Source organism: Sphaerodactylus townsendi, linkage group LG06, assembly GCF_021028975.2.
Source record: "Sphaerodactylus townsendi isolate TG3544 linkage group LG06, MPM_Stown_v2.3, whole genome shotgun sequence".
NCBI classification, from domain to species: Eukaryota; Metazoa; Chordata; class Lepidosauria; order Squamata; family Sphaerodactylidae; genus Sphaerodactylus; species Sphaerodactylus townsendi.
Genome location: NC_059430.1, coordinates 30,695,038 through 30,719,439, shown reverse-complemented (window position 1 = coordinate 30,719,439; position 24,402 = coordinate 30,695,038). Strand labels below are relative to the sequence as shown.

At 43.0% G+C, this 24,402-nt stretch overlaps 1 protein-coding gene and 1 non-coding gene across 3 annotated transcripts in view; both read left to right on the top strand.

The window, feature by feature from the left end:
* Positions 1-24,402, top strand: part of KIAA1549 (KIAA1549 ortholog) — a 147,475-nt gene that overhangs the window by 108,512 nt on the left and 14,561 nt on the right. The window contains exons 11-17 of one of the 2 annotated variants that reach the window (XM_048500175.1): positions 9,613-9,815; positions 11,073-11,197; positions 12,205-12,219; positions 16,494-16,699; positions 18,253-18,476; positions 19,829-19,973; positions 22,329-22,637. In XM_048500175.1, coding sequence (XP_048356132.1) covers positions 9,613-9,815; positions 11,073-11,197; positions 12,205-12,219; positions 16,494-16,699; positions 18,253-18,476; positions 19,829-19,973; positions 22,329-22,637 — 1,227 coding nt within the window. The remainder of the gene's footprint in view (positions 1-9,612; positions 9,816-11,072; positions 11,198-12,204; positions 12,220-16,493; positions 16,700-18,252; positions 18,477-19,828; positions 19,974-22,328; positions 22,638-24,402) is intronic. The other variant, XM_048500176.1, reaches the window with a different exon arrangement.
* Positions 15,850-15,921, top strand: TRNAA-GGC. The gene has a single exon. It is a non-coding gene; the product is annotated as a tRNA-Ala (tRNA).

Genomic DNA, 24,402 nt, shown 5'->3' with positions numbered 1-24,402 from the left:
TCCCAGTTATCTGTCCAGCAACCCTGTGAGGTAGTCTGTGTGACTGGTCCAAAGTCACCCTGAGGGCTTTATTGATCGAGTGGGAGTCTGAACCCAGATTTCCCTCTGAACCACTGCACCTCATTGATTCTCATGTCATGCTAATCATCACGATAACAATTTTTGTTGAAAATTAAAACAGCCTTCCTTGGAAGCATTAAAACATACACAGCAGTCTTATAGATACATATTTTTTGTCAGTACTGGCTTTATACATTTTGTTTCTGTGTGAGATTTCTCTTCTAAAAAACAGCAGATTGCTGTAAGTTCCCATGTATTTCCTTCCCGCTTACTTTTCACAGAATTTAAGTGGAGTGCATAGATTTGTGAAGAACTGTATTGATTGATGGACAGGCAATGTGTGCGCATGAATAGTCTTTTTCCTTAGGCATGTCATATCAATAGTATTATGGCTGATTACCTGTTAGCAGACTAAATGAGAAACTCATTTTTGCATCATGTACGATACAGAGCCAATACTTAGCTTCATAAAGCAATTCATCCATAAGTGAAATCTGAAAACCAAGCATTTTTAAATAATGTATCTTAACATATATAAATTTTACACTGCTAATGTGCATGTTTTGCCAGTTATGTTGTAGATGTCTTGCAATTCTGTTGAGCAGAACAGGTGCCGAAATGGGTTGTTACCAGAGGCGGGGCTACCAGGGGATGGGGGGGTGCTCCACGCAACAGAAGCATGGTTTTGGGTCACGTGGGGGGTGCAAAATTCCCCCGATCCCTTCCCCAGGCCCTTCCCCCGACCCCCTTGCGGCACCCCCCCACACCCCTTCCCACACTTACCTTAGTTCCTTTCCTTTTCCTAGAACTTTTTCAGGCTGAAAAAAAGGCTTGTTCACAGTACAGGCTAAAAACGGCTTGAGGAACTACAGTTCCCAGGAGACCTTGGGGCTCACAAGGTCTCCTGGGAAGTATAGTTCCCATCAGGCCGTTTTTAAGCCTGAACTGTGAATAGGCCTTTTTTTCAGCTTGAAAAAGTTCTAGGAAAAGGAAAGGAACTAAGGTAAGTGGGGGAAGGGGGGCTCCTGGGGGGATGCCACAGGGGGCCGGGGGGGGGGGGCGGAAAATATAGACTGCACACCGGGTGCAGTTTGGCCCAGCTACGCCTCTGGTTGTTACCTTTAACAGTCTTGACCTCCATCTCCCCCCCAAAAACCCTGCAGGAAATTTTCTGAAGAGTTATTAGACCAATGTCAGTGAGGAAATATCATGTAGTCAACTGCTAGAGCAGGGGTGGCCAACCTATGGTGCTCCAGATGTTCATGGACTACAGTTGTAATCCATGAACATCTGGAGCACCATAGGTTGGCCACCCCTATACTAGAGTATCATGAAACAGAGACTTAGAATTTGTCTGACTTGCAGGAAAAAAATGGTCACATTCATGAGTTAAGGGGTTAGAACTTTGCCCAGTTTCATAATTCATCAAAGTTGCACCTTACCAGATCCCAATTCGCCTTGTGTTTCTCATATGTGACACAATAACAGCACCATCCCTTTGATACTAACGTCCGCCATTTTCCATGAATAGACCTGCAGCAACCACTCTTCAGGCTGTGCTTGACTAATAGTCTTGCTGGTTTCCCACAAGTGAATCATTCTGTTTTGGTGGAGAGCCAACTTTCTAGGGCCAGCTACAGTACTCACAGTTAATAGGATTTGGTATGAGTGATAACTATTATGTTTTCATGGTTCTTTTGTGCTAAGAGGCTGGTACAATTTTCCTTGCTGAAGAGTGCTGCCCTGTGCCATTTTTTCTTTAACTGTCATTAATCGTGTGAAAATGAGAGGCAGAAAGCGCTTGTAGTTGTGGAGCCACAAGAACAAATGAATGGCTCCTGCTTGCTCTCTATTGTTGAGATAGAATGCTAGACTCAAAGTCAGAATAGTTACAGCCTTAGCTGAATTTCTGAACCACCAGTTTGCACATCCTGTTGATATTCCGGATCTCATCTGGGAGCACAGCTTTAGAAAAAATATGTGTTATTTAAAACAGATACTTGGGTGGTGGTTCTCTTTCAAGTATGCAGCAAGTTTAATCGACAGAGGAGAGGCTGCAGCTCATTGGTTGCGTGCATTGACCCAGTTTCACCTCTGAACCAATGGAAAGTGATTCCCAGCGTGGCTTTGGATGATGATGATGATATGCATGAATAAAGGAAGTGTAAATGAACTGTGCTTCCTATGTTCACACTTATCACTATTCTCCCTGTGGGCAGGTTCACAAATATAGAAATAATAACTCCCCTGTGTTTCCTGTATTATGATTTATGCATACCCAAAGTCATTCTGAGTCGGAGTCCAAAAGCATTTTCACATCTTATGCTCTGTAAGAATTGAACCTCGCTCTAACAGATTACTGTTTTTACCAGCTGCTAAGTAGCCTTTTATTCATCATTTCTCATTTACAAATTTATCACAAATGGTGGAATTAGGTCCCCCCCCCCCCCCAGTTTTTGGTATTAGTACAGAAAAAAGAAAGAGTATTCTGCATTCTGCAGTCAAGTTCTCCAGTTGATTTGTGCCACAAATGTGAAACTTTTTTTTCTTGCACATTTAATCCCAGTGGCAGGATGTGCAGTGTTGAGCACTATGTCACACACTTTTAAAAGAGTTTCAATTGCCTCTTTTAAGTTAAGAAAGACAACGGACATGTTATCTGCCCTTCAAAGGAAGTGATTTTTTTTATTTATAACCCCCCCCCCCCTTCCTTCCAAATGGGAGGAAGCAGTTTACATCTTTCTCTTCTCCATTTTATGCTTTCAACAGCACTGTGAGGTAAGTTAGGCTGAGAGTAAGTGACTGGGACAAACTCGCCCGACCAGCTTCCATGGCAGATTGGAGTCTCCCAGATCGTTGTTGAACATTGCGCTAACTACAAAGCTTTATCTAGTCCAGTTTACTCAACAGCAAGCGCCACTTCAGGGCAGCCTTGTAAGTAAATCATAGAATCATACAATTGGAAGAGACCACTAGGGCCATCCAGTCCTACCACCTGCCATGCAGGAGCAGGAGCACGCAATTAAGGTAGAAGTTCCATCCTTCCTATTTTCCAATGTTATTGCTTAATATCAGCAAATAGTGGTAGTGATTGGTCCTCATACTGGTTGACCGGAGTCCAGACCGTGATTTCCTGCTTAGCTTAGGTGTTTTCTCTGTATAGGACATGTGGAAGAAAGATTTCTGATAGTTAGATTTCTGCATTGGTTCCCTTATAGAGTGTGTGTGATGGTGGGAGATTTACTCCCTGTGCACCATCCTGTAACATACAATGTACAACCCTGCAGACTGTACCATACAACATACAACCCTGCAGACTGTCTGCATGTCTCTTCACTGTCCCCTCTCTGGCTGCCTCTTGTCTTGGTTTCTTGTGCTTTCTCCCCAGAGCGACTCAAAGCAACTTGCACCAGTACAAGGAAAAATACAGAAACAAACAAAACAACAGTATGTCTTGGATTGGCTCAATAGCTGGGTGATCCAAAAGCGCAGGCTGCGAACCACCCTTTGGCCTGTGCCTCTGATCCTGCCCAGACTTCAGTATCTATAAGGAGATTTGCCCAGATGAAATCACCACTGCCTCACAGAAGTGCTTCCCATACCTATCTCATCATCCTGTTCCTAGAAATCTCCTAGAGTAAAAAAAATAGTGGGTGCAGGTCCCTGCGCAAGGCTTAGTATCCTCAGATTGCTGTACCAGAAGCAGCATTGGCAGCAATACTTTGGATTGGCTCCAGACTAAATTGGCACCTTCTACAGATTCCCCCCCCCCCCCCGCCTTCCTGCTGCATGTCATTTCTTGGGGTCCCCCATCCTGCAGGATCAGCAGTCCATGGATATCAGCAGGCCACAATGAGAGGGAAGAGGTATGAATTCTAATGGGGAATTCAGTCTGGATCCAGCCCATCAAATGAGGCTGTAACAACTTGTATACTTGTCTAGAGCAACATTCAAACTACGTAGACTACCTGGTAGTGTGTGAGAGGAAGCATCAACAGACCACCTTCTCATCTTCTCCCTGCCTGTCTCTCTGCATTCCCCACATGGAATTGGCGGTCTCTCTTCTTCTTATATAAATTCATTGCTGCAAAATAAACAAGCCATTTTAAAGGCAGGATAAGCCACAGGTAGGAAAGGGTTGTTTTAAACACCATTGCTAAAGAGGGAGTTGACAGAAGGGAATTGGCAGTAGCTGTCATTGCTTTCCCAGCACAAGGGAAGGAGCAGTCATTTTGCAGATGAAGTGGGAGAAATGAATCAGAATTGTTTAGACCTTATTTGTAGGCAGACAGTGCCACATAATAAAAATAGTGGTGAGTTTCAGACATGAAAGTTCATGACAGGGACAAATCTCAGCCCTTACTGCTTCAGTGGTTTTGCCAAGGATTAGACTGTTGAGACGGAACTGCCGTTTTAGCGGAAGAGTTATGTAAAAAGCACATCAAATATACATGGCCCACACTGTGTCTTTTATAAACCTCCTTTTGATATCATCTGTGTTGTCACAATGGAAATGGAAGGAATGCAGTGAGGTTTAGTCTCTCCGGCTTCAGCCTGCAAACATTGTTTCCTCAATTTGATGAGATTACAGAAATGGCAGCAAGGTGTTCATGTGCATGTGCAAAGAACCCCACATTCCTTTGTTTTCAAAGTCAACATGATTTTCGTACTCCAATAACTCTTATCAGAGACCTGATGATTATTATTCTGCTGAAATGTAGAAATGCTTCTCAGTATTGTGTGTACCTCATGGATTTTACAGTCCTACTTTTCCCTATTCAGCATGCTTCTACTCATCATTGCAAATTTTTTTTGGCTAAAATTCTAAAGAGGAGTAAGGCAGTAAGTTTTTAAGAAGAATCCCATTTTATTTCCAGTAGTGAAATTCACCTTCACTTTTATTAGTTGGTCATAACAATTGAATTTTATCACATAATATTTCGAAATCCCATCATTTGCAATCTCTTCTATTATGTAAATGGATTAGAATGCAATTCTCATTTCTGAAAGTATAAATTGTGCAATCTCTGGCTTCTGTCCTATGCATGCTTAATTCAAATTTTGTGGGATTTACTTGCATGCAGAATTGTACAAGATTGCAGTGAAATGGTGCCAGTGTATCAAAACCAGAATCCCACCTGGCATTTCTTTGCATCCATATTCTCCTGCTGGTGAAGCCTGGAATAGAAGCATACATTATTCATTCATTTCTTTATTATTCTTCGTGCTGCCATAATCATGGCGTGAAGGTTAAGTTGAGAAATGGTAGCTTAGATTCTATGGAGCGTTTCTGCTGGGAAAGGGGGGGGTCTCCATTCCCCCCCTCCTGCTACAGACCTCTGACTCCCACATCAGGTTCTCCCACAAGAGCAGCATTTGGGGGACATTTGGGGCTGGACTGAGGGTGAGAAAGTTGTGCCACAGACAGAATTTCCTCTAGTTGATTCCATTCAGAATCTGTGGGATGCTATGAGTTTCTGTTGACCCTAAAATGAAGTACGGTAATTTCTATACAAGTATTGTGCACCTTGATTTGTTTTGCAGATTAGTTGTTTAAAAAAGATTCAGAGCATCATTGTCATTGCTTTTATTAATATTGTTAATGATATTTGTACAACTCTTTTTAATGTGCTGTGTTTTTTCCCCCCAATAGTGTTTCAGAACAACATGCAACTGGCATTTTTGTCGGGTCATAATTCACCAAGATATTTTTACAAGGTCTCTGGAGCCATTCATAGATTAGCTGCCAGGACTGAAATATTATTATTCCTGGGAATGAAAACAGGTCCTGATCTGTTAGGTAGCAGAAGCTTGCAGGGTACATTTTCGGATAGAATAAGCTTGGATAGTGTGTGTGTGTGTGTATGTATAAATACACATGCATATGTATAAAACAAAATGAATGTACATATAAACAGAAGTACATTTAACTGGTAATAGTTGTCTGCAGATGATTAAGGGTTGATGATGCCCATGCATAATGGTGGTTCAGGTGTTAGCTTGAATTAGCCATCCTTTCCTGTAGCCAAGGTGAAATTCGTAGATATATAAACCACATATCCTTAGGTTCATCTCTTGGATTGTTGCAGGCTTGCATGAGATTAGGAATACAGAAAACTGTCTAATACTAAGTGAGACCACTAATTCATCTAGCCCAGCATGGGACATCCTGTCTCTAGTCCTTGGCTGAAATCTGTCCTAGTTCTTATACCTGAGATCTATTTTTAATTGGAGATTGGACCGTATGCATGCAAAGCTCATTCTCTATCTCTGCATCACGGGTTCTCTCCTTACTGGCTTCTGCCTGTCCACAATAGTAACTATGCTTTTGTTTATTTGCAGTCAAGGTGAAAAAGTGATGAGTCGTGTCCTTGACTATCCAAGATTTGTTCTACTTTCTTTCCATCATTGATCAGCCTCTTGTTCATGTAGACAAAGCAGGGACTGGATCCAGCTGACTACTCCCAAGATAAATCTTGTTCAGAGTATCCTGATATGTAAAGTTGCTTGATCCAGCAGTCACCACAGAAAATCAGTTGGCTGCTGAAGTGGGACTGGAAGGGCATATTGGGAGTCATGGATCAATAAACTTCTCCACATCCTTTTGTATTGCTCCAGTTGTATAGTGACTAATGTGGAGCATAGCTACACCTATCAGTTTTAGTGTAAAGTGACATTGTAAGGAAAAGACAGCTATTCCTTCACCGGTCCCATGACATCATTTTGAAGGAGACTTAGAAAGTACATTATTATGCATGTTCAACACTACTTTCAGACCTTTGCTAGTCTTCTCTGAAGTGATGTCATGGGACCAGTGAAGGATTAGCGATGCCCTTAGTCACGTGACAGTCATACAATCTACTTCACAGACTTGATTGATGGAGGAGAGAAGAACAGGTATGCTGCCCTAAGCTCCGTGGAAGAAAGGTGAAATGAAGGCATAATGTACAGCAGCGGGCAGAATAAGTGTGAATCACCTTGACAACATCAGGGGAAAAATTCAGAAATGATCTGGGGTGTGGATGGATTATTTGATTCATTCGTTTATTTAAAATTAAAATATTTATTTAGCCAACTCCATAGCCACTCAAGGCAGCTTACAATGTAAACAACAATAAAATAGAATAAAATACGTAAATGAATAGTTACAATGAATAAAACTAGCAGTAGACGGAAGAATTAACCAGATTCTATCTGAATAAAAATGTTTCCAGCTGCCTTCTGAAGATGGAGAGAGAGGAGGCCAGATGCATTTTACTGGGAGGTTCCATACTTCTGGGGCTGCTGCTGCTGAATATGCCATTTCTCATTTACCCACCAGATTAGCTTCTTTGGCTGAAGGGGTAGTCAAGAGGACCTATTCCTGTGATCTTAGTTCCTAGGCAGGAACTTATGGGAGAAGGCGATCCTTCAGCTACACTGATCCAAGCCATGTAGGGCTTTAAGGTCAAGAACATCTTGTACTGGGCTCAAGAGTGGATCGGAAGCCAGTGTAATTGTTGTGAGATTGGGAGTCACGTGGTCCTGGTAACTGGCTCCGACAAGCAGTCTAGCTGCAGCATTCCTCACTAGCTGCAGCCTCTGAATATTCTTCAGTTGCAGCCCCAAGTAGAGCATATTACCCAAGTACAGTCTAGTTATAACTTAAGGCATGGGTCACTGTGGCTAGATCAGACTGAGACATGAACAGGTGCAGCTGGCACACCAGCCAAAGCTGGGCCAAACCATCCCAACTGATTTTCTAAGGTGACTTCTGTCTCAGACAATATTCTCAAGCTGCGAACCTGAATTTCAAGGGGGGGGGGGGTATAACCCCCATCCAGTCCCTGGTCTGCCTTTCTACTAATCAAGAGCACCTGTCTTGTCAGGATTAAGTTTCAGTTTGCTCACCCTCATCCAGCCCATTACTGACTCCAACCACCTGTTTAGAGCTTCAACAGCTTCCTTTGATTTGATGGAAAAGAACAATAGAACTGGGAATCGTCCACATATTAGTGACATCCACATAACCCAAACCTCCTGATGACCTCTTCCAGTAACTTCATGTAGATGAATATGTTCAAGCTGAGAAAGAAATGGTTTCTTTATTAAGAGTGCACATGGAAAAGGAGGCTGCAACAATCAAAGCAGGAAATTGTGTGTTAGAGAATGTGGAAGCCAAATCATTTTGAAGGTGACGTTAACCAGTTAGGAGAAGAAAAGCGAGTGGTGATGAGTTGGGTGTGGAGTCTTCCTCCTAAGGAACAAATCCTTCAGTTCACAGAAGGACTTATTCTGCCTTGCATTTAGTGGAACCAGAGTTATAGGTCCCAACTTTTCACTTGAGCTGTTGAGGCAAAAGAATGACAGCACTAGCTGTCTATGTAAGACCTTTTCCTCTAAAGAACAGGATTCTTATCTCCATCTGCTGGAACAGAGAGAGAGTGCAGTCTTCTCCAGCCAGTTGTGAGAGCAGCATCCTAGGGTGCTGATATCTGTCATCTTCACTGCCAGTGACAGTTCTGTCTATAAAACGAAATGTTCTTAATCTTGTTTGAATAGAGATTAGGGAATAAATGTCATTTCCCATAAATAATATTATGGTACAATTTAAATTGCTGCGACCTTTTCTGCTTCAGCTCTCCAGAATTCCACTCTTCTAAATGATTCCACTCTTTTTCACTTCAAGAACACTTGTGTAGTGCATACTTTGTCTCATTGGATTTACTCCTCAAACGCCACCTTTTCAGTCAAGCCTCTGCCACTACTCCTGTTGAGTGTTAGATTGCGCAGTCCTCACCGTGGCCCTGACTTCGCATTGTTACTCTATATAATGTTGTGTGTGTTGATGGTGCTGCATACATCATGTTTATATTTCTTATTTATAGTGCTTGGATTTGTGCATATTCTGTGCATTAGTGTTCTTGACTTGTTTGACTGAGCATCTTGTTTTAAGAGCTCATTGCCTCCAAAGGGAGCAACCCTAAGTGGATCTATTCAGCAGTCTAAGTTCAACGATTATTCACTAGGGCTTACTCCCAGGAAAGTGTTTTTGAAGGATTGCAGCCCGAAAATAACATTGCAAAGTCACAGAGTGAGTGGCCCCTTCCCAAGGGCCATTCTGTAGGGCCTAGCTTTAGTTCCTTTCTCTCCACTGTTAGCGTTATAAGGTGCATTGTCTCCTGTGGCCTATGCTCCAATGCATACCAGGCCCAGGTATATTCTACATTTCTGCATCCCTTATTAGTACTTCCATTTCTGCAGTTTGTTCTGGGGTATGCCCAGCCTCCTTAAAGGACAGAATTCTGAATGTGTGGTTAAACTTGTGCAGCAGGAATGCCGATTCAGTGTAATCACGGATGTCAGAACTCCTCTGATCCTGTCCACAATATCATGGAGCTAATTTTCCACACCTTCATGTTTTCTAGCTGTTGACGCCCCTCTGTTCTATTCCAAACCATTGTGTCTGACTGCGCGCCTTTGGATTCACCAGCCCAGGTCTTACCACTTATATTTTTGATGTCAACTCGTGGCAGCACTGATTTGTTTCTTTCCCTCTTTTCTCCACTGCAGTTGCAAGCCCCCAGTGTGAAGGGCTTTGATTTTGCAAAGCAGCACTTAGGCCAGCACAACAAAGATGACATCTTGATCATACACGAGCCGACTCCTCTGCCGGGACCAATTAAGGACACCACCCCTTCTGAAAACGGTGACCTGCCAACCCCCAAGACCAAGATCTCTTCAAAGCCATCCAAGAATGTCCGACACAGAGGGAGGTCAGTTCAGTGGATGAGAAATCGCTTGGCACAGATTAAAGTTAATTGGCTGTGGAGGATTATTTTGCTCTGCTCAGCTCCCCCCCCCCCCCCCCCCCGTTGGAATTGCTCATGTTCAGGAACTTGCTTTTTTACATTCATCTGCAAGGATTTGTGTCTTGTTCCTTCTTGGGCTTTTCTCCTGGCAGCTTTTTAATTGTGTAGGCTTTTTTAGTTAAGAAGTGAGGGATGAGCTGGGATCTGCCTGCATGGTGCGGGCCTTAATATGATTTATTTGTGTAGCTAAACTTTTCCGATGCTTCCTGCAGAGGCAGTTTGGCCTTTCAACTTCCTGGGAAAGTTATCAGCAAGCTGCTGCCCTGGAGTATCACTGCTAACCAGGAGCAAGCGGGCTGAGACTCACTGATGTTGGCAGTATGACCTGGTCACTCATCTTTGGACCTGACCAGCTTGCTACCTCCTGTGTCATCAGTGGGACCCATCCTTGTGGTTGCTGTGGCCCAGAGGAAAGCGGAGCTGTCCCTGCAGAGATAGCAGCATCACCTGGGGCACTCAGCTTTCGTCTGGGCCATTTTAATGTTCTACTCCATCCTGGTTTTAAGCCTGCTGATAATTTAATCTTCTATAAACATATAGAAGACTTACACATCTAATGTATTGTTTTATACTACAAATTCTACACTTTGCTTAATACCTGTATGCTGAGTATCTGGTAACCTGATGATTGTTTGTAAAGTGCTGTCAAGTTACAGCTGACCTATAGCTACTCCTTCAAGGGGCTGAAAGGTAGCAAAAAGCAAAGGTAGTTTGCCACTTCCTTCCTCCGCAGAGTCTTCCTGGATTGTCTCCCAAGTATGGGCCCTGCTTAGTTTCTGAGATCTGATGGCATTAAGCTATACCATGCTACCTTCCCTCCTAATCTGGTGACAGAATACATCTAAAATGTATGGTTGTCATGGTTAATTGCTATTCGCAGACCTAACCCCCAGTGAATGTGTTTAATTATGGGATCCTGTTACATTGAATCTCTCCATTATTTGAAGGAATGCTTTCTTTTGTCTGTCATGCTTACTGACAATCAACTTTGATTAAATCAGCATGATGTGGTCTGCAGCAGAAGACAGCATAAAGGCACTCAAATAATCTGTTCAGTGTGAAAGGGGAAATATATACATCTGTATTCTCTTAGTATTTGCCTCTCCCTTGTATTCAATGTTGCACCATCTTTAAGAATGCTTTGGTTTCTTACACTTCCAGAGTTTCCCCCTCTGATGCTGACTCCACAGCAAGTGAACAGTCTAGTGGACGTGAAACAGGAGAAGAAAGTACCAGGCCACAGACTGCTGTCAATGAGGCTAAACCTCACAGAGTCGGCAAGACAGGTGTGTGTGTCTCTCTCTCCTCTGTCTCTTTTACATTATATGACTGAACTACATACTGTATGTGAGAATAGTGTTTGGCTCTCAGTGTATTTATTTTCAGTTGCCTGAAGACAGTGGGTGAGGGGATTTAGATCTGAAAGAGGGCAAAGGAGAATAAAGGGAAAAGCACTCCCTCCACCAGTATTGCTGCTATGAATGCTCTGAAATGAAAATAAGTATGGTAGGAGGTATTCAGCCTCCTATTCCTCTCTGAATGTTTACTTCAGCTCTCTGACACGGTGTGCTAAGAGTAGCAGAGCCGTCCAATAGTTCTTTTGAGGTACATTTATGTACTCTTGCTTTTAAAATATTGTTTCTTTCATGCGCACACACAAACTTATGTATAAAATTAAATGAAGGGCAATAGATGTATTTAAAGATCTAGTATGTTTGTTTTGTGGGGATTCAAAGACTTTATACTAAGACTTGAATTTTAATTTGGCAGCGGAGATCAAATGTCTCTGTTAAACATGAGCCCCTTAGTCCTTAGTGAACGTTTCTATTTCCGGTGGTGATAAGAAGCAATGTATTTTTCTGCCTGAGTCAATGAGGCAATCATAATGCTGATATCAGGAGTTCTGTATAAATTGTATAATAGTCTAACATACAATAATATTAAGAGTTGATTCAGAAAGAAAACATGGGGTACAATCCTTCCCAAGCTGTACTGTTTCACAATGCAGATCTCAAATTTAAACATGCTCTTATGTTAAAAAAAATCCTTGTATACAGAAAGCTTGTAAGTTAGGTTTGAAAGGTTCAGGCCTTCCAAACACATGATTTTGTAAATTCGTTCTTAGGTGGTAGGTTTTCTGGAGGCCTCTTGTATGCCTTTTTTGAGAATACTTGGCTTCCACTGTTGAACGATAGAAACTTGAGATTAGAGTTCCCTTTAGTAGCATATGGTTCTTCACCTATAGAGTGCTAAATGATAACTATGATGTTATCTTTTCCCTTGGTGCTGCTAGGAGTAAACAGAATTGGTAAGTTCATTTTAAAAAATGCGACTGTCTTGTGAGTACAACATAAGATGAGAGTATCTTCATTAATATTTAAATATTAATATTTAAAGTGCACTTGACTTTTAGTTAGGATTGCCAGAAAGGCCTGGTGAAGAAATGTCTTGTCCCTTAGTAGAGACTTTGATGTGTGGAAATGAACAGTTGAAATTTTCCTGGCATGGTTGTAAATAATGTGTCCCAGTAAATAACATCACAGTGCTTCTCTGTTAAAGGGCTGGGATGTTTTTCTTCAGGCCTGTGGACAACCCTGCTTTTAGTGTCTATATGTGTGTATGTGTCTTCATGTTACAATGGGAATTTGGGAAGACCCCCAGGTTCCCCAACAGAACTGATCCCAGCCACTTCTGAAAGAACTCAACAGGTTTATTGACATTTGATGCAACTTGGGCCTAGAGGCCCTGACAGCAACTGCTCTTCCGCCATCTTAAGAACCTTTATGCCACCAGATACCACTAGGAGGCTTCTTCCTCAACCATTAACTCTATGTTAAACAGTGTCATATTCTGTATAATCTTTTTTACTCCCCATATTATGTAACCCATACAGTGTCAGGCATCATCTGCTGCTAAACGACAAACTACACATCAAACACTAAAAGTACAGCTGCTATGGGAGGAGAGCTTTTAGAACAGGCTGTGAGAAAGGGCTCTTAGAATGGCTATGCCTCCTTACCTTGCTGGGGATCAAAAAGTTGCATGTCTTTTTATAAAGAGCATCTTGTAGGTTTTTAAAGAAAATATTGTGGGCACTAGAAAATGCTTTGGTGTGTGATGTGTAATTAGTTTGTTAGCTGCCTGCTATTTAGTGCTTTCCTTCCCTCTGGATCTGATTCTCCAAGCGGAATTCTTAGTTGATCTACAAATGAGTTGACTGGAGAGGATGCAGTCAGAGGTAGATTGTGTGGCTTACATGTATAAGACTCTTTTTGTTGCTCCCTGTTAGAAGATCTCAGTCAGAAGGACTCAGAACAGGCTCTGTTTGAGATGCTAGAGACTTCTAAAGAATAACAAACTAAATAGATTGCTGGTCTGACTCTTCAGAAAATGGATGGTGGTGGTGGAAAGTGCTGTCAAGTTGGAGCTGACCTGCGGTAACCCTGTTGGGTTTTCAAGCTAAGAGATGTTCAGAGTTGGTTTTTCATTGCCTGGCTTGTCCCTTTTATGTTGCATCTAGGGGAAAGTATATAGCCCCCCTTTTGTGCAAGGTTGAAGGGACAACTGATGAACAGAAGGGTTACTATTTTTTTAAAAAAACAGTGATTGCTATGGGTGTTGGAAGCTGTGGCTAATTTTTTAACTGGTGTAATTTCTATGTCCTCTAAGTTGTGTTAACCGAGAGGCTGTTGTGTTATGTTTTATATATGCCATGAAAGGTATGGGAATTTGGCATTGCCTTCCTCTCCATAGTGACCCTGGACATCTTTAGTTTCCCATCCAAATTCTAGCCAGGACTGAAAATGTTTTGCCTCCAGGATCAGTTAAAACTGGGCTAGCTTAGATCATCCAGGTCAAGACATGCACTTTTTTATAGAGAGGAGGGGTCACTCACTTTCATTTCAGTCTCATGCATTTGATACTCTGTCAGGTTTCATACTTATATTTAGCTGTCAAGTCACAGTTGACCTACGGCAACCCCTGGTGGGATTTTCTAGGCAAGGAACATTTGGAGGTGGTTTTCCATTGCATGCCTCAGCGTCATGAATCAGGTATTCCTTGGAGGTCTTCTGTCCAAATCCTAGCCAGGGTCAGGGTTGATAGTGTGAATGGGCCAAGGTCCCATGGCATGGGTGGGGATTTGAACCTGGATTCCCCAGGTCCTATTTTGACACTTTAACTGCCTCACCACGCTGACTCTCACCAGGTTTTCTGATGGTGGCTGAAAGCCCTGGTAAAAGAGTTCTCCACCCAATCCTTTAATTTCAGGCAGTCAATGGAAGTTACATATATATATTCTCCTTTCATTCTCAGGCAAATATTTTTGTCCATCCTTGTTAATTTCCCTGGATCTCATTGTCTCCTCTGTCTTCTCAAAAATGAAATGTGGTGTTCATGCAGAGCAGCCGTGGGATTTTTTAAACAGAAAAAAACTTGTAATCCTAAAAAAGCTTAATTAAGCTGTTTTTGGCAAAAGGAACCATTCCGGCTGTGCCGGATAAACCTTCTAGGAATTAACTAGCCTGTGCTGTCTGCAGCATGTGAATTGGGCCTCTCTGGGTAGACTTGTCACTTTCTTTTCTTCCACCCCCTCAGTGTCTGTATCTCTCTTGTCAATGGAAGTATGCTTAAGTATTGGTTGTGGTTGGTTTTCTGGGCTGTGTGGCCATGGTCTGGTAGATCTTGTTCCTAACATTTTGCCTGCATCTGTGGCTGGCATCTTCAGAGGTGTATCACAGAGATCTGGTATCTGACAATGCCAGCCACAGATGCTGGCAAAATGTTAGGAACAAGATCTACCAGACCAAGGCCACACAGCCCAGAAAACCCACCACAACCAGTTGAATCCGGCCATAAAAGCCTTCAACAATACATGCTTAAGTAGGTTTGTATATATGCACTGTAGAGGTGTTAAGAATATTGCAGTTATTATCTGCAGAACGTACCATTCTAGTAAAAGTGTGGATAATCTATAGTGGGGAAAAGCTGTGGTTGTGTCCTTCCTGCTAAGCTTTTTGAGGAAGGGCGTTTCTGCCCTTGTTTTCTAGAGTGACAGTGATTTTATTTGGGCATCAGTTAAAGTCTGTTGCTGACGTTTTACCCACCTAGTTGCAAAGCTTGCAGAAGAGGCATTCAAAATGCTTTAAAAATATGTCTTTTGTTTTGGAATGTATGATATTTTTAGCAGAGTTTGTTTTATTTCATTTTTTTAAATCTCTGCCTTTTCATAATCTTCTGCTCTAATCCTGTAAGGTCAGTTAGACTGAGAGGGTGACTGGTCAGGGTTGTCTAGTGAACCTCATGGCTGAGAGGAGATTTGGGGTCTCCTGGTCCTAGTCCAACATTCCATCCACTATACCACACTGTCTCTCTTCTGCTTTGGCATGTTTGGCTTGTGCCCCCAAAGGCCCAGTACTGCTAGCTTCTCAGGGTTATCTCCAGGTTGCATTGCTGTAGGACTTACCCTAGACTCATTGCAGTCTGCCTTCACATTGCAAAAGCAGTGGGTTTATTTGTTGTTTATTTACAATATGAAATCTCTCCTTTCCTCCATGCCAAAGGCAGCTTACAAAATAAACAAGTGCAATTAAAATAAATTCATGATTTAGCAATGCTTGGCTTGGTTTGAGTGAGCATCCGCAAGCTGAATGCCAAAACGAGAAGTCATCAAAAGAGAAATTCTGAGTCAGAAGGACTACTGGAAAAAAAATAGGGTGGGGAAAATCTAGCTTGAGGAAATTGTCAACTTCACTGAGCTCTGCCAGCATCTGGCAACGAACGTAAGGTCGTCTATGCTGAATATCACAACTGTTGGGCCTAAATGGCTGTGATTATTGGAAGAATTACTGGCTACAGTAAAAAAAATCAGATTTTTAAAAGCTGCTATTCAAGAATGTTATAAAATACACAGTATATATTAACTCTCTTTCCATGGGGAGGGGCTGTGGCTCAGTGGTAGAGCGTCTGCTTGGCATGTAGAGGGTCCCAGGTTCAATCCCTGGCATCTCCAGTTAAAACGACCAGGCAGAAGGCATGTTCATATTCAGTATAAGGCAGCTTTGGTATTTATTTTTATTTGGTATCTGCAATTTAAAACCTTTTCCATACTTGGGTGCTGTGTGGTTTCCGGGCTGTATGGCCATGTTCTAGCAGCATTCTCTCCTGATGTTTCGCCTGCATCTGTGGCTGGCATCTTCAGAGGATCTTCAGAGGATCCCTGAGTGATTCCGGCCATGAAAGCCTTCGACAATACTTTTCCATACTCTTAGGATTTTTTTTTAATATAAAAAGAATTCTAACAGTAATTGTAATAGTTTCTTGCTAAAACAATGGATCAATGTCTGATCCAGAACAGGACTGCAAAATCGTGCATTCTTCAGTTCTTATATATTTATTGCATTAGTATTCCTTCCTTTTGTCCATCATGGCATTCCAGGTGTATATGAATCTTCCATCAAAATAAACCAGGCCTAGACTTAGCTTCCACAAGGTGTTCTTGTCATCCACTCATAACCTGGGCCTTTAACTAAAGTTATTGGAGCTACAGTGATATCTACCTTATTGTTTGTCCCTCTAATTCAGGCCCTCCTCAGATGGGTAATGGAACAGAGCAGCACTCCTCAGCCTCCATCTTTGAGCATGTGGACAGAATGTCACGGTCCTCAGAAGTCAGCAGGAGGATCCCCAACAAGATCCAGTTGATTGCCATGCAGCCCATAGCAGCACCTCCCGTTCAGAACCAACCACTTTCCGACAGAGTAGCAGAGACCAACAAAATTAACAAAGAGGTAACGTGATTTATGAAGAGTTTGTGGCTTGGGACACAGAGACTATCAGCTGCCCACAGAACACAAGTATAAACTTTGTAAATACAGATTCCCAGCTCCCTTCAAATAACCTCAGTTCCTAAGATTCTGTGGGGAGAGGGAGTTTTTAGACAGGAGGTTCATACCAAACTTTACTTTCCAGGATTCTTTGATAAAATGGCTTGGTGGTTAAATTGGTATAAAATTGACACAGGCTTTTTGCCTGTAGAAGTTGAAGAATCTAGAGCTGTGCTGAAGAGCCTCAAGGTTCATGGACACTCTCATTTCCAGCTAAGCTACTTCTCTTTGCTCTGGCTTCTAGAAAGCCTTTGATTAACGTGAGTTCAGCCTCATCTCTCTGGAGCAGAGAATACGGGGACATTTGGGGGAGATGACAGAGCTGTGGGCCACAGAACGACAGCATCAGCTTTACAGAAATTGTTCTGGTTGAGAGGAAAGGAAGAGAGAGCAGAATGACGGGCAGTACATCTTTATGAACAGAGTTTCCCCATTTGTTCATTTCTCCGGTTAAGTTAACAATTTTGCATGAGCTTCCCCTTCATCCCCACAAAGCCTTTTGAGCTGAGAAACCTGCATGACATTTGAATTCCCTCACTTGACAGGCCTTTCAAGGTCAAAGCAAATATATATTGACATATGTAAATATATGTGACTGTGGTTCTGAGCTGGAGAGCGACCGAGGGAGAATAAGTTCAGCATTTGTACATCTGAAGAGAAATTCATGCATGGCAATATGCATCCCTCCGTTCTTGGAAAAGAACCATTGAGCAAATTACAATGGGAAATATGAATCGTAAGGAAAGGAAAACAGTTCATAGCCCCCTTTTAAAAACCTAGACACTGATGACAGGAGGAATTACAAACAGAGGACGGGAAGCAGACACTGTGTCTCTGTATGATTTACCAATCTGACCTTTAAGTCTGCCCTTTCTAGGATAGGTAATTCTGCCACATCTATGCATGTCACATCTATCATTCATTCCCAACACAGAGATGTAGCAGAATTGCCTGCACTCAAAGGAGGCTTGCCCAGAGCATTAACTCATACAGAAATACATGGGGTGAGCTCTGTTGAGGCAAGTAGTCCTTACTGTTATATACTATGCAAGTAAGTTTATTCCAGAGTAAAATTTAGCTGCCTTCCAAGTTTTAATTCAGTTCTGCTATACAAGCAGATACTAAAGTCTGCTTCCCTCCTCATTTCCTTGCCGCTGTTCTTTTATGGCAGCCTTCAAGTGATATAATTTGCTATTTGTTATGCATTTTTATTCATGCTCTGTACTCTCTCTTTAAGTGCCCTGTTAATCATCATGCTGTGCGCAATCATTCTTCTACCTGGAACCACTGTTGGTGAATTACAGCCCGTAGAACGAGATATCGAGGTGTTATTGAGACGTGTGATTTAACATTTGTTGCCTTCCATTTTTTCCTGTCCATACAAACCTCTACCACAGAACTGAAGAACATTTTGTGTCCCAAAGTATATTCTAACGCTTTTGTTTTTTATTGTAAAGATCCAAACAGCCCTGAGGCATAAATCGGAAATAGAGCATCACCGCAACAAGATCCGACTTCGAGCCAAGCGCAAAGGACACTACGAGTTTCCCATTGTGGACGACATGATTATCATTGACACCAAAGAGCAGCAGAGAATGTATCGCAAGGCACAGATGCAGATAGACAAGATCTTGGACCCTGGGGGCAATATGCCGACTGTCTTCATAGAGCCCAGGAAGAGGTAACAGTGATACAGAGTCGGAGAAGGAGGCCATTCTCTGTTAATGTGGCAATGTGCAAACTCTGCTGACATTCCCATGTTACATTTATAGGATTAGCTAAGGTCTGCGATCAGGCAGTTATCTTCACTGGCAAAAGGTGAAAAGAATTATGCATAGCAACATGTATGAGAGCCTGAGCTCTGGGGAATGAGAAGGATTTAGTATGTTGTTTTTAATAGTCCCTTCATGGATAGCATTTTTAGGGCTTTTCAGGGAGCACTCTTTCCAAGGGTGTACCGACCACGGGGACATGTGGTGTCACATATCTCTGGTACAGACCAGTCAGTCATGTGGGGGAGGGTTGCGCAAAATTGCCCCCTTCCTCCCCCCCTCCTCCGGCATCACTGCTGCCGCCGGCTAAGGTAAGTGGGAGTGGGGGTGCCCAGAGCAGGTGTTGCCCTGAACTCCATTTCCCCCCAGTACGCCTCTGACTCTTTCTCATAAAGAAATACCAGTGGGCATGAAGATCTCTCTTCATACCTTCATTGCTTGTGTCATGGTTGGCATCTGTTAGAAGGGATAGGCAGGAATGGCCTCCTCTTTGTGTTTACCTTCACTATCAGTCCCCTGGAAACATGTCAAAATTATGTTAATATAATTTTAATCTATTTGTGTTCCTTTTTAGTTTTACAATAGCTTGAGCCACTTTTTAATGTTGTTGTTAGATTTAACTCACACACTGTATTAGATGTAACTCCACACTGTGCAATGGAGAGAAACACATCTTACCACGACATGCCTCTGAAGACCCCAGCCACAGATTTGGCTGAAATGTTTAGAGCTAAAATCACCAGACAACTTCCGCAACAGCCAATTAACTCAAACAGTTTTAGATTCCATCATTTTTACTCTGTAATACTGTAAGCTACCTGTAAGCTCACTGGGTAAAATACAGGGTGGAACTGAATGAAAACAACCACAACAGTGCAGCACTTTCCTTTTGCTTCGTTTTGTCCGTGTTTACATCACTACAATTGCTGTACTGTAGTATGCTCTAATTGCTGTTGTTGTTTTTTATGCCCTATCTTTCTTCCCAATGGGAACTTAGAGCAGCTAACATCATTGTTTATGCTCACAGCAACAGCCCCGTGAGACAGGTTAGACTAAGAGTATGTGGCTGCCCATAGGTCACCCAGTGAGGTTCCATGGGTCTCCCAGACCAACACTCTTAACACCTATACCACACTGGCTGTCAAACATGCCACATTATGGAAATGTTTAGTGCACAAATGACCCATTGTTTCAGTTCTGAAGGCCTCTCCCAGTAAGGTGGGAAATGGTTGCTTTTAACTTCTTTTTTATGTCTTTGTAGTTCACGGGCTAAACGTTCCCCAAGGCAACGCCGGAGACATCAACTGAATGGAAGCCCAATGGATGCAGACAAGGACAGGTTGATCACAACTGACAGTGATGGGACCTACAAGAGGCCTCCAGGAGTTAACAACTCTGCATACATTGTATGTTTGACTTTTTATGGAACATTTAGGGTGGAGAAAAGGCATTTGCTTCCCAGGAAACAAATAGTGTTGCTGACTTGAATCTGCATAATTCAAGGAATTATTATGCAAAACTGTCTGTCTTGTTTTCCACAATCATTTTTGAGCTATCATGATTACAGCCCTGCCTTGAATTTGTTCAATACTAAGTAGGGCAGGTCTAATCAGGTGCTCGAAAAGATGAGTTCTTGGGCACAGGGCAAACTCATCTAAAACAGTGACGGCAGACGCATCTCGGCAGTTTGGGGCCAAATTAGAGACTGGATGTGACTGTTCCCATAGCCACACTCCCAAATACACCATAGTTATTTTAGGAGGGTGGTGGAATGACTGGCCAGGTACCAGGTATGTGAACTGGTCACCAGCTCGCTGTAAACAAAGTTCTCTCAGACACTTTATTCAGATAATTTTGTTAAATTTGTTTGCATGCCCCCCCCCTCGCCAAGGGGGGACCCCTCTCACATACAATTCTTTAGACTTCTGTACAAAACAGCTGCAGGGCCAAGATTATAATCATGTAATTTTGGAAGTTTAGTGTAATGTGCAAATATAAACATGTGGTTGGGTTTTAGGTGTTAGAGAGGTGTCTCTCTGGGAGCTGTAGTAACCTACCCCCTGCTTACTCCAGATGAGAGGGTATTGTTAATGATCTGCATGCTTAGTTTGTAACCTCTGCAGAGATTAATTGTGCAAAATATGACCTACAAATATCATTGGTGTAAAAAGTTTAACTGGCTAGTTTCAAACCCACGTAACTGGGATGTTTAGGATCTCTGCTCACAGGTTGTGGTTTTGTTTTCTAAGGCCATATGGCTGCTTCGAAGACAGGAAAAGTTGCTGGAAGACAAAGGGCATTGAACCCAAACCCTTCCGCACTTTGTCAGAAACTTGAGTCTTCCCCTTGTGGGAAGAAAGTTTTATTCGTTTATTAATTATTAGGTTTTCAGTCACCAGTCAACCAAAGGATCTTGTGGCAATTTACAATATTAAAATAATATAAATGAGTTTAAAGCAACATAAAAGCAGCTAACAAATATAAACGATTAACATTAAAATATAAATGATTAAATTAATGAAATATGTAGCTTGAAGTACCCCACTAATAAAACCCCTAAACCAGGGTCTGCGATCGTTGAGACCCAAAGAGCCATTCAGACCAGTTTTCCAGGGAAAAGAAAACACTTGGAGCCGCAAATACTGTTTGACATTTAAAATGAATACAACTGTATATATTGTTTTTTAACCTTTATGCTTTGTATAAAAAATTATAGTGTGTTGCCTATGAAACTCTGTGTAGTTTGGCTATTGGAGAGGCCAGGTCTACCTTCAGAAGGGCCAGAGCTACCATCTCTGAGCTCAGAGCTACCTCCTTGGAAACCAGGTCTACCCTCTTGGAGGTCAGGGCTACCTTCCCAAAGGGCAGGTCTACCCTCTTTGGCCTGGAAGCGTCATTCTACCTCTTCTCTGACGGACTGTTGGAAAAGGGAGACCAGATCATCCCTAGACAGTCCCTGGATGATCTCAGAGTTACTGGGGGCTGAATTGGGGGAAATGACCTCCCCATCTGCTCCGTTTCCCTGTTGTAAGGAAAACATTGCCTGAGGCTGGAAGGGTTGAGTTCCGTCTGAGTTTCTGAGGGAGATGGATTACTTCTGCTGGTGCCTCTGATTTTTCCGCCCCCACCCCCACCCCCGAACAGGCAGTGAAGTCCACCCTCCAAAGCAGCCATTCGCTGTAAGGAAACTGAATCTCAGGGTGTGTGCAAGGGACTCACTTTGCCTTCCTGTTCAGCTCCGGGCGGCTGCAAAGACACACCCACGCTGCCCTCTGACCCCCCGGGGATTGGGAGGGGAGGAGCCCAGCGAGCTGAGCAAAACAGCACAAAGCCTGACCCTGCCGCTGCTTTTTTCTCCCCTCCCCAATTCCGCTCCCTGCTCCAGCAGGGAGCATGCAACCAGCGGCCCTGCCTGAGCGGAGCGCCGCCACTTACATGCTCCCCAGGAAGGGGCAGCCATGTGGGGAACTGCACCAGAAGCAGGAAAGAGCCGTTTGCGGCTTGTGAGCCGCAGGTTGCCGATCTATGACCTAAACAATTCACCCTTGAAAACCCTGCAGAAGCTAAACAAGTCCGTCAAGGCACAGGTGTCATCTGCGAGTGCATTCCGCATTGTAGGGGCCACAACTGAGAAGGTCTTCCTCCTGGCGATGCAAGTGCTTTACTTGTTTGATTGATCCTTTGGTCGTGGAATGTTTGCAACGCTGCCGTTAAAGTAGTAGTCTCTCTCTCACATCGCCGTCTTTCTGTTCCCTTTCCAGTCTGATCCTGATCTTCCTGCTGAGCCCCAAACACCTTCATCGACTGAGCTGGGGAAGTATTCAGGCCTTCCCCCACATCCTTCTCAGTACACACCTCCTCAGCCCTCCATTGAAGAGGCCAGGCAGACAATGCATTCTCTCTTGGATGATGCCTTTGCCTTGGTGGCCCCCAGTAGTCAACCCACCAACTCCTCTGCCATCACACACTCCGGAAGTTCAGGGGGACAGCCAGCAAACAACACCCCTATTCGAGCTCCAAGAGAGACCTCCAGCAGCCAGTGGGGGTCTCCGTACGGCCCGACTCACACGGTAAGCAGCCATTTCAAGACTTCAGGGCTACAGTTTCAAAGGTTGCAGAAGTGGCTAGCTGTGCTTGCTGCCTGCTGCGCTTTCAGTTTTGTTTATTTTACTATTTACATATGTAGCTCACACAGTGGGGTAGTTGCCTGGGTTTGATGTCAACAGCAGGTCCACTGAGGAATTCTATTTTATTTATATTTATAAATTTGTATGTCACATTCCTCTCTCTAATGAGTATCCAAAGCAGCTGACAGAATTCTCCATTTTATCCTCATAGCAACCCTGTAAGGTAAGTAGGTTGCGCTGAGAGAGAACAGGCCCAGAGTGACCAAGCAAGCTGCAGTGGCAGAGTAGAGATGTGAACTTGGCTGTTCAAGATGCTGGGTCAGTTACTCTAACCCATGGGTCTGCAACCTGCGGCTCTCCAGATGTTCATGGACTACAATTCCCATCAGCCCCTGCCAACATGGCCAGTTGGGATTTGTAGGGGTTGCAGACCCTGCTCTAACCGCTATACCACAGTGGCTAACTAATGTTACATCTGAGAATGAAACAAAAATGTTAGTGGCGCTATACATTCTTTGCTTTCTCTTTAGTCTTTAGTTTTCTGAAAGAAACAGGTGCCATATTTGAATGCCTGCTGCCAGAATTATATGATATTGGTTTGCTTTTCATTCACCTCTGGAGCATTTCCTCAATACACATGGGGGGGACGGTGGCTGGGGATGGAAAACAGGCAGATAGTCCCAGGCTCAATTATGATCATCTTCAGTCCTTTCTCTTTTTGAGATCCAGGAGAACTGTTTTTCCATTTAGACGGACAGTTCTAAGTCAAGCCAGTTGGTTTAAAGTTGCTTCATGTTCTGGAAAGAGGCTGGGTTCCATGGCAAAGCATGTGCTTTTACATGCAGAAGTTCCCTGATTCGGATCTTGGTATTTCCAGTTAAGAGATCTCAGGTAACAAATGTTAGGAATCACCTTTCACTGCCTGAGGTCTTGGAAAGCTCCTGCCCACTTGAGTAAGCAACATTGAACTACACTGACCACAGCAGAAAATAAACTGTTTGTTACAAAAAGGAGAACCAGTGTCAAACAATGATTGGAGCATCAGACTAGGATGTGGGAGACCAGGTTTGAATTCCCGCTCCACTATGGAAGGTTGCTAGATAACCTTGGACCAGTCAAACAATCTCAGCCTAACCTGCCCCACATGGTTGCCATGATGATAAAATGGATGAGAGCAGAACAATTTAAGGTGCTTTAGATTAGGGATGGCCAACCTATGGTGCTCCAGATGTTCATGACTACAATTCCCATCAGCCCCTGCCAGCATGGCCAATTGGCTGTGCTGGCAGGGGCTGGTGGGGCTTGTAGTCCATGAACATCTGGAGCACCATAGGTTAGCCACCGTTACATTAGATCCTCATTGAAGAGAAAAGTGGGGTATAAATGAATAAATAAAATAAAGCATAAGACAGGTTTGTGTGTTCGGTGTACTCATTCCTACTTGCTCTGCCCTAAAATGGTTAACAGGATGCAGAAACAATTCCTTGCCTAAGTATCTCCAAGATCCTAAAGAACAATTTCCATTAAAGAAAAGCTATTTTTGATTAAGAGTGTGATTTTGGGCATATTTTGATTTGATTTAGTGGGGAAAGGAATTTTCTATTTCGAAGACACGATGATTTTATAAGTGAAAAATTGCCCACATCAAGATACTGTGGCTTCTTTCTTGATTATACTGAACTAAGAGGCATAATTCAGGAAGTTTTAC